Source organism: Meleagris gallopavo, chromosome 12, assembly GCF_905368555.1.
Source record: "Meleagris gallopavo chromosome 12, MGAL_WU_HG_1.1, whole genome shotgun sequence".
NCBI lineage: Eukaryota > Metazoa > Chordata > Aves > Galliformes > Phasianidae > Meleagris > Meleagris gallopavo.
Window position 1 is genome coordinate 1,667,781 of NC_139415.1, and position 14,013 is coordinate 1,681,793.

Sequence of the window (14,013 nt, forward strand, 5' to 3'; positions counted from 1 at the left end):
AAGGGTCTGTTGTAATCAATGACCTGAGACTGAAACGTGGTGCTGGAAAATGAGTCCTTTAATGAGATGAGGTGCTTCTGGAGACTCACAGTCTTACAAAACATTAAATAAGGCAACATAACTTCCTTCCCTGGGACTTTATGCATAGGTCTATTGGTATACAAAACCACATTACAGACTTATCAACAAACACTGCTTTCTAAACTCCTTTACAGCAGCAGCCTCCCCATGCTGAGAGAGACCCTATTTGGCTATGAAAAATCATGGGGGTGGGTTTTTTGTTTTTTTTTTTCTCCTTTTTCTCCATATTCTTAGTTTAAAATAAATACTACTGTAGTGAAAAAATATTAATAACATAACCCTCATCTGAACTTGTTCCTCGTCTGCTAACAACACCTGAGCTGTAGGGTTCTACACCGTGGGGTGGGGGGAAGGCAGTCTGTCTGTCCTGGGCACGTTCTCTGGGTGCCAGCAGCATTTGGGGGTGTTTTTGTTGTTAATGTCCTTCAGTTCTTCTTTGCAGCCCCTTCCCAGCCAGGACTGAAGCTCTCGCCCCACCACCATCGCTCCCTGTGCCGTGGTCCAGCGCAGTCAATGGACGAAGTCAAATTCCTGAATAAAAAAGACAAGTATTAATTAGCACTAAGGAGATAAAATGAAACCAAAGGACAAAAGCCCATAATGGGAGGGCAGCAGGTTGCATAGAACTGGGGTTGTTAGTGTTGTCACCTCCCCATACCCAAATTCTCCCAGGCACAAATCTCCACATTAAGCATAATATGGGTATAAAGATGTAAAAGTGTCAATAAATGCACAAAAAAAGAACTCACCTCTACTGTCCAGCCTCCGACCTCGACCCTGTAAGACACAAAGTTGTCGGTGATGCCTCCAGTTGCAGCAATTGGGACACAAAGGCAGGGTGGGACTGTCCCATTCCTGAGAGCTTGCCTGGAGGAAGGAGCTGGGTTTTCTTGGGAGAAGCTTTGGGGTTTCTCAGGAGAGGTTTTGGGGCTGTGTTTTGTAGGGTCTGTGCCATGTGGAGCCCAGTTTGGGGAAACGTGGCAGTCAAGCACTTGGGAAGTTAATGGGGAGCAATGGGGAAGGGAACTTTGTCACAACTGAGTCCCCATGCCGGATGATTTTACTGGAGCATCCTTGGCTTTAGTAGGGCCATCCTTGGGATTTTGGTGTGGAATCCTTGAGGTTTTGCTGGGGACATCTTTGGTTTTTGGTGGTGGATCCTTGGGTTTCAGTAGGGGCATCTTTGGGGGTTTAGTAAGGATCCTTGAAGTTTTGAGTGGAGGCGTCCCTTGATTTTTGGTGGGGGCATCCTTAGGTTTTAGTGAGGCATCTTTAGGTTTTAGTGACAGTGTTTGTGGTTTTAAGTGGGGAATCCTTGGGTTTTAATAGGGGAACTCTCGGGTTGCAGTAGGGCATCCTTGGGTTTTAGTGGGGAACCCTTGGGTTTTAACGAGAAATACTTGGGTTTTGCTGAAGAAACCTTGGGTTTTAATGGGAAATCCTTGTGTTTTAGTAGAGAAATCTTGGGTTTTAATGGGGAATCCTTGGGTTTTAAAGGGGAACTCTTGGGTTGCAATAGGGCAGCCTTGGGTTTTAGTAGGGAACCCTTGGGTTTTAGTGGGATATCCTTCTCCAAGCCCCACGGGGAAGGGATGGGGGATCACCCTGCTACCTACCGAGCTGCTGCTGAATGGAGTGGTGCCACAGGAGGTTCAGCAGGTCTGGGTAGATCTCAGGGAGCTGTTTGAGAGCCAGGAGCTTCAGCATGCGTGAGGTGCAGCCCTTGAGCTCCAGCTCCCTCAGAAGCTTCTCTTCAGAGAGCGTGGTGGGCCGCAGCTCCACTTTGTGCTTCTGCAGCACCTGGTCCACAGAGGCCCCGGGGAGCTCGGGGAAGAGCTTCTCCTTCACCACGTGGATGGGGATGAAGATGGCACCTGCCCGCAGCACATAGGGAAAGGGACACTTGCGGGTGAAGGTAAAAGCCTCCAGCTGAGCCAGGAGCTTGCTGAGCAGCGCGGCTGCATTCCGGAATGCCAGCCAGATCTCCTTGCCTTTCGGGGGCTTCTGAGGCTCAGGGAGTTTGGAGCCATTTTTGGATTTAGGAAGGGATCTGGGTGTCTCTGCCAGGGTGTCTCCTGGCTCTGTCCTCCTCAGCCAGTCCCGCAGCAGCTCCGGGGAGGACGCGGACACCGAGCACGAGATGATGCTGCACAGGGACATGTGCAAGGCTGAGAAACCCTGGTTGACTACGCATGGCTGGGCTGGGATGTGGCAGGGGGTGGTGGGCAGGGGGGCTTGGGGCAGCGCTGGTGACGTGTCCACAGGCTTCGTGTTGTGGCAAGGCTCCTGTGGGACAGAGGTGCCGGGGGACCCCTCCCACGCCTGTGGCGGGGAGCTGGGCTGGGGGGCACCGGGGGGTCCCCAGGACTTCAGGATCTTGTATTTCTTGAACATGAAGGCAGCTGAGCTCTGGAAGTGGCTCCTGTCCCTAGAGCTGACCTCCACCAGTTGCGCTGGCACCTGAGCTTTGGTGTCCTCACCCACCTCCACTTGGTTGGGTGGCACCTGGGGTTTGGTGTCCCCACCTGCCTCCACCAGCTGCAGTGGCACGTTGGTGTCCTCAGCCGCCTCCACCCGGCCCAGTGGCCCCTCTTTCTCCCCTGGGTCCAACATCCCCTCTATGTGGGTGCTCCCCTTTGTCGCCAAGCTCTTCTTCAAGCTCAAGTCCAATGCCACATCACCAGGGGTTGGTTCCCCACCGCTGTCCTGAAGCCCTGCTGGTGGCTCTGGGGACACGGGCTTTGTCTTGGGACCTTCTGGGATCCTGTGGTGACAACTTTCCCCTTCACCACGCAGAGAGCTGGATGTCACCTTGCTGCCAGCAGACTTCTGACCGCTGCTTGTGTTTTGTGGTGTGGCTGTGTCCCCGTGTGGGTGCTCCTTGGGGACATCGGTGGAGCCTCCGGTCCCTTCCAGGTACTCCCGGTAAGGCGCCAGGCTGAAGACCTTGTTGATCACTGGCATCGGTGGGGAAGGGGGGGACACATCACCACTCTGTTGGTCCCTCAGCCTCTCCTGGGGACAGATGGCCCTACAAGGGACGAAGTGCTCCTTGGTGGCATCCCCGACCCCAGCTTTGACCACCTGCTGCTGGCAGGGGACGGGGTTGGCCGTCATAGCCTTATCCAGACTGTAGCCAGCTTCTCCTTTGGGAAATGGCCCCAACAGCCCATCAGGTGTCTTCCATGGGGTGTGGATGGGGTGGAAGGCGCTGCTGTGCCTCATCACCATCCTCCCTCCATGGGCTTCCAGCGGTGCCTTTCGCCCATCGCTGCGATGCTCCGTAAATAACACAGCATCCATGGGGCTGAAGGCGAATCCAGGATTTGGATGCAGGTACCCAGCTGGAGGCAGAGGTGGAGGCTCAAAATCCCTTGGTGGTCCCATTGCTTTCAGAGAGGGCAGCGTGCCCGGAGCAGCCGGCCTCGACGCAAAGCAATCCAAGGGGCTGGGATAGTGGCTCTGAGGGGTTGGGGGCTTAAGGTAAGTGCTGGGAAATAAGGGAGACTTCCCATTCACCATGAAGCCGAAAGCTTTGTAGGAGAAGGAGCCCGGAGGCTGCGGGTAGGGGGACTGTGGGTAGCAAGCAGAGGGATGCTCCCGGTGTGCCTTCATCCAGGGGTCTGGGATGCAGGTGGGGATTTCGGGTGCCTTCCTCTGGTCATGCACAGCTGGGGGACCACGGTATTTCTCAAAGGCAGTGTAATAGTGGGAGAGGGTGACGGGGGAGGGTGGGGGCACAGCAGACACGGCCCCCGGCCCCCTCTGCAGGGTATCACCTCCCTGGGAGCTCAGCGGTGAGAAGCAAAGTGGGGCTGCATACACGGGCTTGGGGACGGCTGGTGGCTTCTTCAGGGGGAAGGGGTGGCCCTGCTGGCTGGGCCACTTGTCCTGTGCCACCAGGGGGTCCCACATGGGGTGATTTTTGGTCTGCTCAGCACCCGGTCTGCCCGTGGGACTGTGGGGCTGACGGAGCAGGCAGTGTAGGAGCTGTCCCTCTGCCTGTGGGCAGGAGAAGTAGGAGCCCTTGTAGCCGAGGTGGGTTTCGGGGCCGGCTGTGGGCGCAGGGTTGGGTTTGCAGGGAATGGAGGGGATGCCGGGGTCGGGCTCAGCCTCCAGCCGAGGTAGCTTGTGAAAAAGGATGGCATCCACAGGCTCTGAGTGACGTTTTGAGGCCATTTATACTCCACCGAGGTGTGAGATGGGAGAGGTCAGCTGGCCTTCCTGGGTGGGGAAAAGGGAGAAAACGGGTCAGACACAGCAGGGTGCATTCTCCTCTCTCTTTCCTGAAGTTATTCGAACCCTTTTGGCGTCTTGTGGTTTGGGGTGGGAACCTGCAGCACCAGGCGCTGAGTGCCAGCAGGTGGAGCTGGCAGACCATTGCATCACTGCCCGGTCTTCCTCATCATCACCCAGAACCTCCAGCACCTCCTGGGCATCCCACCGAGACGCCTTGAGCATCCCTCCATGCATCCCTCCATGCACCCAGGAGCATCAGCAGGCATCCCCCAGGATCTCCTGGGCATCACACCGAGATGCCCTGAGCATCCCTCCATGCACCCAAGAGCACCACCCAAACACCCCCAGGCATCCCCTGCCGTCCCCCGAGCGTGGGCCAGCTCCACTCGGGACCCCCCCCAACAACCTCCAGGCCCACGGATAGGCTCAGAGTGGTGGGATCTCACCTCTTCTCCACGCCCCCTCTTATTATTTTTTTTTTCTTTTTGTGGCAAGAATCAGCAGAGAAACAGAGAAGGAAATGGAGGAAGAGAGCGTGGAGATAAGATAAAAGCCCTGTCCGCAGAAGGGGAAATGGCTCCGATAGCGGGGCAGGCTTGCTAGGGTAGATAAGCGGACCCAAGCTTGGTGGCTTTGCAGTGCAAGGCGCTTGAACCCACGGATGAGGTTGGGGAGGGAACATGTTTCCCCCCTCGTGTCCCCTAGTGCTGCTACAGGTCCCTCTGCAGGGACATTTGGGACTTCGGGGAGGAGAAATACAGGAAGGCGACAGGAGCCCTGCAGAGCGGGAGGCTGCATCCCAAGGCACATCCAGCAGAACACGGAGCCAAAGGTGCCACCTCCACGTGCAACGAGGGATGGGGCTTTCCCCTTTTCCCCACACTGCCAACGTTTGGGATGGCTACTGCACTCAGATGTCATGACTCACCCAATTTCTGTGCCTCCTTTTCCCCTTTCCCTGAAATGCACTCATCTACAAAGAACCATTGTGCAACCGTTCCACATAGGGCGACGCCAACACTCTCATCCCCCCAGCTCCAAACCCATCCTTAAATCCCCCCTCCCAGCATCGGGGAAACATCACAGAATCATCCAGGTCGGGAAAAACCGCTGAGATCATCCAATCCAATCCCACGACTGGGGACGGTGACCCCACCATCACTTTCGTTTCACCCCACATCGAAGAGGACACGGGAGCCTCCAGCTCCGCCGTGCCCACGTGTCCCGTCCCGCTGTCCCCAAGGGTGGTGGAGGTGACACGGCACGGGGCCCTTGGGTGCTGCCGAGGAGGTCACCTCCCCGATATCTCCGCCGGGTGCGGGCGCGACGGTTGGCTACGGATCCTAAGCAGAGCCTTCCTGCTGGTGGAACCCATCGGGACTTTCACTTTGCAGCTTTTTAAGATCTCGCACCCAACGGCGTTGCGCACGGATGGCAAAACGCTGCACTTGGGGTCACCGCAGCAGCTTTTTACAGCAGGGAAAAACAAAACAAAACAAAATAAAACGAAACGCAAACCTACCAGCCCCGTGCAGCAACCGCATGCTCTACATTGGCCATAAATGGGTAAAAGCCTGCGAGCCCGGATCCCGTAACCAAGAGCTGCCCCGCAGCAACCGAGAGGGAGGAGGGGGTTCGGAGCCGAACTGCCGAGCTCTGTCCCGCACTCACCTGGCGGAGCCGCCTCCTCCGGAGCATCTTACGGGGCCGAGCCGGGGAGGGGGCGGCCGGGGGGGGCCGGCACGGTGCTGCTGCCCCGCTCTGCTGCTCGCATTGTGCGGAGGAAGTGGGAGGAGGAGGAGGAGGAGGAGGTGGTGGCAGCGGGGCGGCCGGAGGAGGGGGGAGGAGGGGACGGCCTCGCCACACGTGCGCTGAGCGCGTCGGGGCTCTGCAACCTCCAGTGCCTGAACTCCATCGTGGATGGAGGTGGGAGAAAGCTCGAGGCCGGGTGTCGGGCTCTGGGATCCGGGTCGTGGTTTCATTCATTCATAGGAGCTGCGATGGAACTCGGCCAGCTTTCGGGAAACGGGAGAGCAAAGCTCCTTATTTGGATTTACGGTCGTGAAAAAGTCACCGGTGGTGGGTTTTGCCAGTCTGGACAGAAGGGGGGGTTGACTGTTGGTGAGACAGATAATCCCTTTAAGCTGGGAGTTGTGCCAGGAATGCTCTTCCTCACCCCGATTTTCCTTTTGGCCCCGAGTTCAATGGGGAAAGTTTCAAGAACTGAAGAGAACTCCTCTTGGGAGCAGTTCATTGCAAGGGGTGGGCACCCTCTGCCGGCCTGCTGAATCACAGAACCACTGAATCAAGGTTGGAAAAGGCATTAGAGAGCATCTATCCAACTAAACCTTATCCGATCTTTCATTATTACTCCCAGATTTCTTAGCAGCTCTCGTCCTGCTAAGTCTATTTTTCTTTTCCTGTAATCTCTCCAGTACCATTTTCCTCCTTCAAAGGCACTTAAATGGTGTGACGTGTGACAAGAGGCTCTCAGAGCTCCTCTAATTTCCAGGGTATTCCTTCTATTCCTTCTACAATGACTTATTCTAAACACACTACTCTCCACATAACGTCCCTCCTCAAATAGCTCATTCTCCCCAACGTGTTTTTTCTTAATAGCTTTTTTAGTAAATATATATTGGTATTATTATAAAGACAGGTGGGAGGAAATGGTCTCTGGGCGGTGATGCTCTGATGCTCCCTGTGGTGCAGTGCATGGCCAAATGGTGCTGGGATGGTGATGCAGAGGACCACGCTTTGAGGGTTTTGTTTTCTTCTGGAGATTTTGGGACATTTTCTCCCATTCCTGCCCTGCTTGAAACTGAAACAAAGCCCAGATTTTCAAACTCTCTCTCCAGGATGGCCCTGTCCTTCCCCTCCCACCTGCTGGTGGCAGTGACCCCATCCTGGAGCTCATAGCCTTGTTAGCAGCTCTCCCCTTGGAGACACGCCTGGAGGTAGCAATGTCCTCGATGAAGTTCTAATTATCAGGTTAATTGGAGCCGGAGAGCCATGCAGCTGTTCTTAATTCACACTCTGCACATTTCCCATGGAGGATGCTGGGGTTGCATCATGCAAGGCGAGGAACAGGACTGCTGCACCCCAGGGAGCTCTTCCCCCTCCCTAAGGACCCAGAGCCCTCAACAAGCCCCTCAGGGCCCCATTATTCTGGGGATGGGAAGGTCCTGGAGGGCTGATGTCTGTGGGTCTGGGGCACTCCTGGTGGGGAACACCTCTGGATGAGGCACCCCATGGCACTGAGCTTCTCTCTTTGCATTCACACTTCCTCCCCCAGGAAAGCAAACGGGACCCAGAAAAGCATCATTATAGATGCAGGAGTCATTATCTCTAGATAATTAACCGCAGATAATGAGATATCCCCCCAGCAACAGCCAAGCAGTTGTAATTCCCCAAGAGACACAACACATCACTACATTAGGTGACGTTTTCCCAACGCTATTTCTTCCCAAAGCAAGGAGAATTTTGGCAGCCCCGTTCCAGAATCAAGATCCCTCCATGAAGGAAAAGCCAACGAGGGAGAACATAGGAAGCCACCCGAGACCTGCCTGCCCTAGATCTTGCATAGCAGGGAGTAACCATCCCTTATTTATCTTCTCTGGACTCCTACCCATCCCTGATGTCTTTTTCCATCCTACTCCACCCCCTTTTGCACAGGAGCCAGTACCTTCTCCCTCCTGTCTTAGTCCCTCTCAAGATGGAGATCAAATGGAGGGTATTAAACAGATTATCCTTAAATGTAGGGTAAAAGAACAAGTTTGGGATCCCAGCCCAGTACAGCGCTGCAGGTGCTGTGTATGAACCCAACACCATCCCTTGTCTTGGGACCACGCCAACCCCTCTTGGCCAAGTAACTTCCTGTCTTCTTTCTTTCCTCCTGGGCTTTTTCCGTTCCAGGGTGTTTCCACGCCATGAAGCTCCATGGAAAATTCCCAGCAGAGGAAAGATGAGTTGGCATTCCCTGCTGGAAAACCCCACTGACTTCCAGCCAGCATCACTGCACACCTTGGGTGCTGAGTCTGGTGGCACCCACAGCTGTATGTCCTTCCCAGGATGGGAGGATGCTCTGTGGCCTTGGCTTTATGGCCATTTTCTGGCCCCGAAGAAATGGATCAGCCTGGGGTGGGATGTCCCAGTCCCATGGCTCTGCACCTCTGTCTTGTCTAGAAAGATGCACCTCAACCCAAAAAGCCAAGGTAGGAAATTCTTTATCCTAAACATGGTACACTCTCTGCTGTCCACACAAAGCCAACTGGTGCACCTTTCATAGGGCACCAGCTCCCCAAGCCCAGATGCTGAATGCCCATAAAAAGAAAACTTCTACTTGGCAAGCACCAGAAACCCATCAATCACCTCCAAGTCTCCATCCCACGCAGCAATTTTCAGTGCCCGCAAGGGAAAAATAATAATAAATGATCAAAGTTCTTGGCAGTGCCCATTGCAGTGTTTTAGATTCAGGTTCAGTATTTGGGATGCTGGACCTGCTCCAACATCATGGTTTGGGATCTGAGCTCTTCTCTTCCATCCCTTTGTCACCTCGTTGGTGGCTTTGGGGCTCACCTGCTGGCTCCCACATTCTTCTACTGGGAAACGTGATGGAAGAATGGCTGGAGAGGAGGTGGTGGTGGGATCCCATAGCTGTGGTCATGCCACATCGTGGGGCTCTGGGAACACTGGTCTCCACGCAATAAATCCCTGCCCTCAAGGTGAGAGCCTCATGGTGGAAGTGTTCAGGAACCTATGCTCTCTGTTCTCCTTTTTACTTTATTCTATCTCCCTGACACCACAAACCGGCTGGAAAAAGAGCAGGGCCACCCCATAGAGCTGGAAGCCACCCATCACCACCACTGTGCTCAGTGCTTTCTCCATTCAGCCTCTGGAAATCCCGAGTTTGGGGCTGTTTTTTTTGTTTGTTTGTTTGTTTGTTGTTTTTTTTTTCCTTCCCTTTTTGGTTTGATCTCAGCTTCTGGAGGAGCACTATTAGGAAAGGGGAAGGGATTCACACCCCAACCTATAGGCACCCATCTCCTGGGTGGAAGGCTGCTGGGCACTGCAGCAATGCAGCTCCAAAAGCAACTCTGACATAAGAAAACAGGTGAAAAGCCTTGGAGAGATAAGGCAGAAGCCACCTGAAGGAAAACAGGGCTCCTGCTGGATACCACGCTGCCAAGTGGGACAGGGACAGACCAGATGCTGGCAAAACCACCCACGAATGTGGGTGTAGGATCAGGGTCGGGTGGAAAAATCAATACAGTTATGGGAGAGGATGGAATAAAAGCCATAAAAAAGAAAAAGAAAACAGCAAACCCTCAAGAAATTCGGTTTTGGAGGCAGGTGCCAAGATTGGAAAGAGGAAAGAGGGTTGGGCAGTTCTCTTGTCTTGGAGAATTTCAAGCAAACCCAACTTTGATGTGACACGTCCTGCTGTCTCAAAAGGCTGCTTCACCTGCATTTTGGTGCTTCCATGCAGGAGGGGCAGCCCAAAACCACGACCTTTGTCCCCGAGCAGGTAATTAATGGGCTGGGCTTCGTTTGCTCCACTTTGGGAAGCCCAGTGCACGGCACAGCAGGTCCTGGGTTTTCCAGACCTTTCATCAGTGTAGGTAAATCCCAGCCCAGGGCCTGGGACACTTCATTGTTATAAAACCCATCATTTTTTCCCATCTGCAGCAGAATATCCACCTTTGGCACATGGTCCCAGCAGCTCTCCAGGAGGTGATTCCCATCTTAGGTGCCCACCCTGGACCTCCAAGCTCCAAGCGATGATGACCATGGCAAATGAGACTCTATTGCCCATGTGCAACAGAGACCATCCTACCACTGCCTTCCACCCACACTGGCCAAATCCAGCCCCATCCCAATGCACCTCATCCCTTGGCAGAAGCTCAGCCCATCCAAGCACAATGCCGGAGCTCTCCACACACATTAAGCAACCGAGATTTTAATTAGTTTTGTTTTGACACAAAGCTCAGCCCTGCTCCGCCAGGAAGCTTCCTGATGATAGATTTCTTCCCCAGTGCCCTGCAGCAAGAGGTTAAAATTCCCCATAGCCTTCAGCCCTCCCATCACACCTGAGGGCATCTCAAAGGCTTCCTGGTCAGCCGGTCCAACCTCCTCCCCGCTCCCAAACTTCTCCAAACATCTCCACCTTCTCCAAGCAGGTCAGTGAGTGCCCTGGGGCTGGGTCAGGCATAAGATGCCCCATAGTCACCATTTGGCCCTATGGCCCAGAGCTTGGATGGCCATAAGATGGTGGCTGGCCTTTGGTTCGGCTCAGTGCCCAACATCTTCCTCCCCTGTAAAAATAGGGTGAGCAGCATAAGCCCAGCACCTGGGGATGAAAAGAGGATACATCAATAGATTGCCTCAGGCGTGGTGTTGGCAGTCATTAATGCAGGAAGGGGAGGGGGGAGAACGGGGTGATTCACAAGGTCCTCAGTGAAGCAACCCAACCCCATCTCCTATTGCTGGCAGGGAGAAAAGACTGAGAAAGGAGCTGATTGCGCAAAGCAGACACTGACACATCTGCGACCCCAAAAAGCAACAGTAAGAAGCCCTCAGCACCCACCAGCTCCTCCTGAGTGCCCCAAGATCTCTCCAGAGCTGGGACATTTGGGGGGAAAACCTTGGGAACACCCATCATCTGTCCCCTTCATTTCTGCTATCACCGCCAGCTTACTCTGGGTATGACGGGCGCCTTTATCTGCAGTCCCCAGCTCCTTATCTTCAGGGACCAGAAGCATCACTTCCCTTCTCTGCCCCAAGCAGGGATGCTGAGCCCAGATATGGATCCCATAGCCCCCAGCTGTGCTGGGATGGCCCTGTGCCACCTGGGACAGCCTCAAAGCCTTGGGCCACCAGGAGCATAGAGTGGGATATACCTGTCACCATGGGATGGTGGTGCCAAGGAAACAGGGAACCCCAAAACACGGCTCTTGGGGACTCCATCCCCACTGAAATACAGCCCTGGCATGTCCTGCTTCTCAGGAGCCATGGAGTCAGCAAAGCAAACACTCACAGAGACCTCTTGAGCCGTGTCAACAAACAAGCAATTAAAAGATGAAATAAATCTTCCAGAAGTGCAACCTTTCTATTTAAACACCTATTGGGGCTGGAGTCGCTCCAGTGCTCCTGACCCCACGCTGTCTGTGAGCTCCCTGCCCTGCGAACCCCAAGCTTGCTTTTTCCACCCCGTTATTGCTTTTTCTCTCTGGGATTAGTCAAAGTGGAGGCCCCAGGACGAGGTGAGCGAGGCAAAGCAGCAAGAAGTAATCAAGCTTTGTGCCAAACCCTTCAGGCTTTCAAAGGACGAGGGTTTGGCCATCCCTGGGAGATCTTGGGGGTACAAAGAGAGGCCGAAGGCCAGAAGAGCCAAGCAGACGGGGAAGTGAAAGAGCCCGAGATAGCACTGCATCCGTCCCAGCAGGCTTTCAGTAATCACAGCTGCTTTCGCTTCTCCTCTGTACTCTGATAGTTCCTTTGCAGGCGGGTTTTGGTTCCTCCCCATGCCCCCTCCGCCTTCCTCGTTTCGAGGCCGAGCCCTCAAACCACTTCAGCCTTTATTTCCAGTTTCTAAACCACAGAGATGCCACCAGTTCCCATGCTCTGTGCTGCTCTCTGCCTGGCCCCGGGATCTGCATCCCCGAGGAGGATGCGATGGGGGATGCGATGGGGATGCTCCTGGGAGAAGGGTGGCAATGCTTTCTTTGTGAGAAAAACAAGGATACTCTTAGGGCAAGGATATCTTTCCAAGGAGAACAAAGGTGGGTAATAATAGAGGGAAGAAAGGGGTGAGGAGTTTCTCAATGGCATCTGGCTTTCCTAAGAGCTTTGACTTCCAAAGAAGCAAATCACAGCCAAGTCCATTCCCAGGCTGTGAGTCAATGAATCACTGAGACAAACACACCACATCTTCACCTCCATCTTCCATTCCCAGGGCACGCACCACGGATGGGAACAGCCCCGAGCTGCTACGTGCCTGGGTTCCACCCGGACCCCCTCACAACTTCAATAGAACCGTTTTCTTTTATTTTGCTTTGAAGAATCGGCATAACAAAACCCAGCATCGGAACCAAGCGTGGGCTTTGTTCTGCTTTTGTTAATTTTAGTGCCCACGCATGCAAACGATGGATGAGAGTCAATATTGACATTCCGCTGTAGCAAGCGCCCAGGTTCATTGACTGCAATGGGGCTGGGCTTCACATTCACACCCTGAGTGAGCAGAGAGCAGAAGGAGCTGCAAAATCACTGCCATTCACATGGCAGCAACCTGACCCCAAAGGCTCCCTACCAAAGGCTGGTGGCACCAGGGGGAATCAAGGAGCCCTGCACTGGGAAGTCCCCAAGCATCACTAGTAGGGAAGGGAGAAGAAGGGACTTCCCATGGTGGATGGGGAACCCCACAGCGTTATGTGCTGTGGCCGAACCTGCTGCCTTTATAAAGGGGTGTTCAAGCCCAGGGCTGAGTTGCAACGCAGTCACAGCACAGTTGATGCTTGTCCAGGATCTGGGCTCCCTCCCATCGCATTCCTTGGTGCTGACGTGGTTTGCTTTCTTCCCCCAACCTTATCGCGCTGCGGTTTGTGAACTGCAGTTTTCCAAAGCCATAAAGCAACCCAGTGCAAAGGAAACCAACTGCACACCTGAAAGCTGCTGCTGTTCCTCAGTCCTGCTGGAGCTCCCCCAGCCCAAACCCTCCAAAACGCTGGTGGAGATCTTACAAGGAGCCACTGGGGCTTAGGAACAGCATCATCCCTGTGGCCAAACCTCTGGTAGAGAGGGGAAGCACCTAAAGCAGAGCAAAACAGCTAACAGAAGTCACCAGGTGTGCTCTCCTTTAGGGGACTGGATTTTGTTCCCACCAAATGGGGAGCAGCAACCTGAAATGGGGTTTGTCCCCCGAGGCAGCCTGTCTGGTTCTCAGGTTCAAAATAATCAGGCAACAAAACTCACCAATGAGCACAAAGGGATGCTGACCTCAATATAAGATATAGGTCTGAGAGACCACCACCTCATAGTTTTTTGGTGACTGGACCTAAGGAGATGTTGAGAGGGAGGAATGCAAGTGATGTATGGTGTGGATTCAGCTGTCAGTCCCTTGGGAAAGAGATCCATCCCTTAATGAACCCCGTACCAAGCAGTACCAGCACCATGGCACTCCTCTGGCCCTTTGGGGTGCACATCCAAGCCCAAGTGATGGGAAAGACTTGTAGGACCAGGGTGCTGCCAACAAGTTGGCCAATGCCCAAAACACTCTTGTCTGAAGCTGGGTTATCCTGACACAAAGCACCATGGCATCTCTGTCCTCCTCCAGGCCCCACCAAGCCCAGCAGTCAGACTGAGCTTGGGGTGAGGGACAACGATGAATAAAACTGCAGCATGAATGAAATTGCTTGCTTTTTTGCTGTTTTAGCACAGAAAAAAAGAAACCCAAAAAACATCATCCAACGTTTTCTGCCCTGGGGCTGCTGGCACATACCTTGCCATGGGTGGGGATGGGTGGCTGTGCTATTGGTGGATAAGAGATTGCTTCAGTCCTCTGCCTCCAAAGAAGAACTTAACTGTTTCTCATGTCTGCCCTGAAGGGAAGGCGGTTTTGGCAGCCCTTATCCCACCTTGTAATTCTATCAGGACCTGCCTCCAACCCAAAATCACAGCAGGATCTTTCAGTGACAC

General features: G+C 53.9%; 1 protein-coding gene across 3 annotated transcripts; it reads right to left on the bottom strand.

Moving 5' to 3' along the window:
* Positions 1-40: 40 nt before the first annotated feature.
* PRMT2IP (PRMT2 interacting protein) lies at positions 41-6,138 on the bottom strand. 3 transcript variants are annotated; one of them, XM_010717174.3, is made up of 4 exons: positions 5,992-6,138; positions 1,698-4,305; positions 831-858; positions 41-612 (listed from the first exon to the last, which is right to left on the bottom strand). In XM_010717174.3, the coding sequence occupies exons 2-3, from the start codon at positions 4,258-4,260 to the stop codon at positions 833-835; spliced, it is 2,589 nt and encodes an 862-aa protein (XP_010715476.1). In that variant the 5' UTR covers positions 4,261-4,305; positions 5,992-6,138; the 3' UTR covers positions 41-612; positions 831-832. The 3 variants fall into 3 exon arrangements, with proteins under 3 accessions (XP_010715476.1, XP_010715477.1, XP_085089793.1); XM_010717175.2 differs by lacking the exon at positions 5,992-6,138 and adding an exon at positions 5,843-5,985; XM_085233667.1 differs by lacking the exons at positions 41-612; positions 831-858 and having other exon boundaries at positions 1,690-4,305.
* Positions 6,139-14,013: the final 7,875 nt, after the last annotated feature.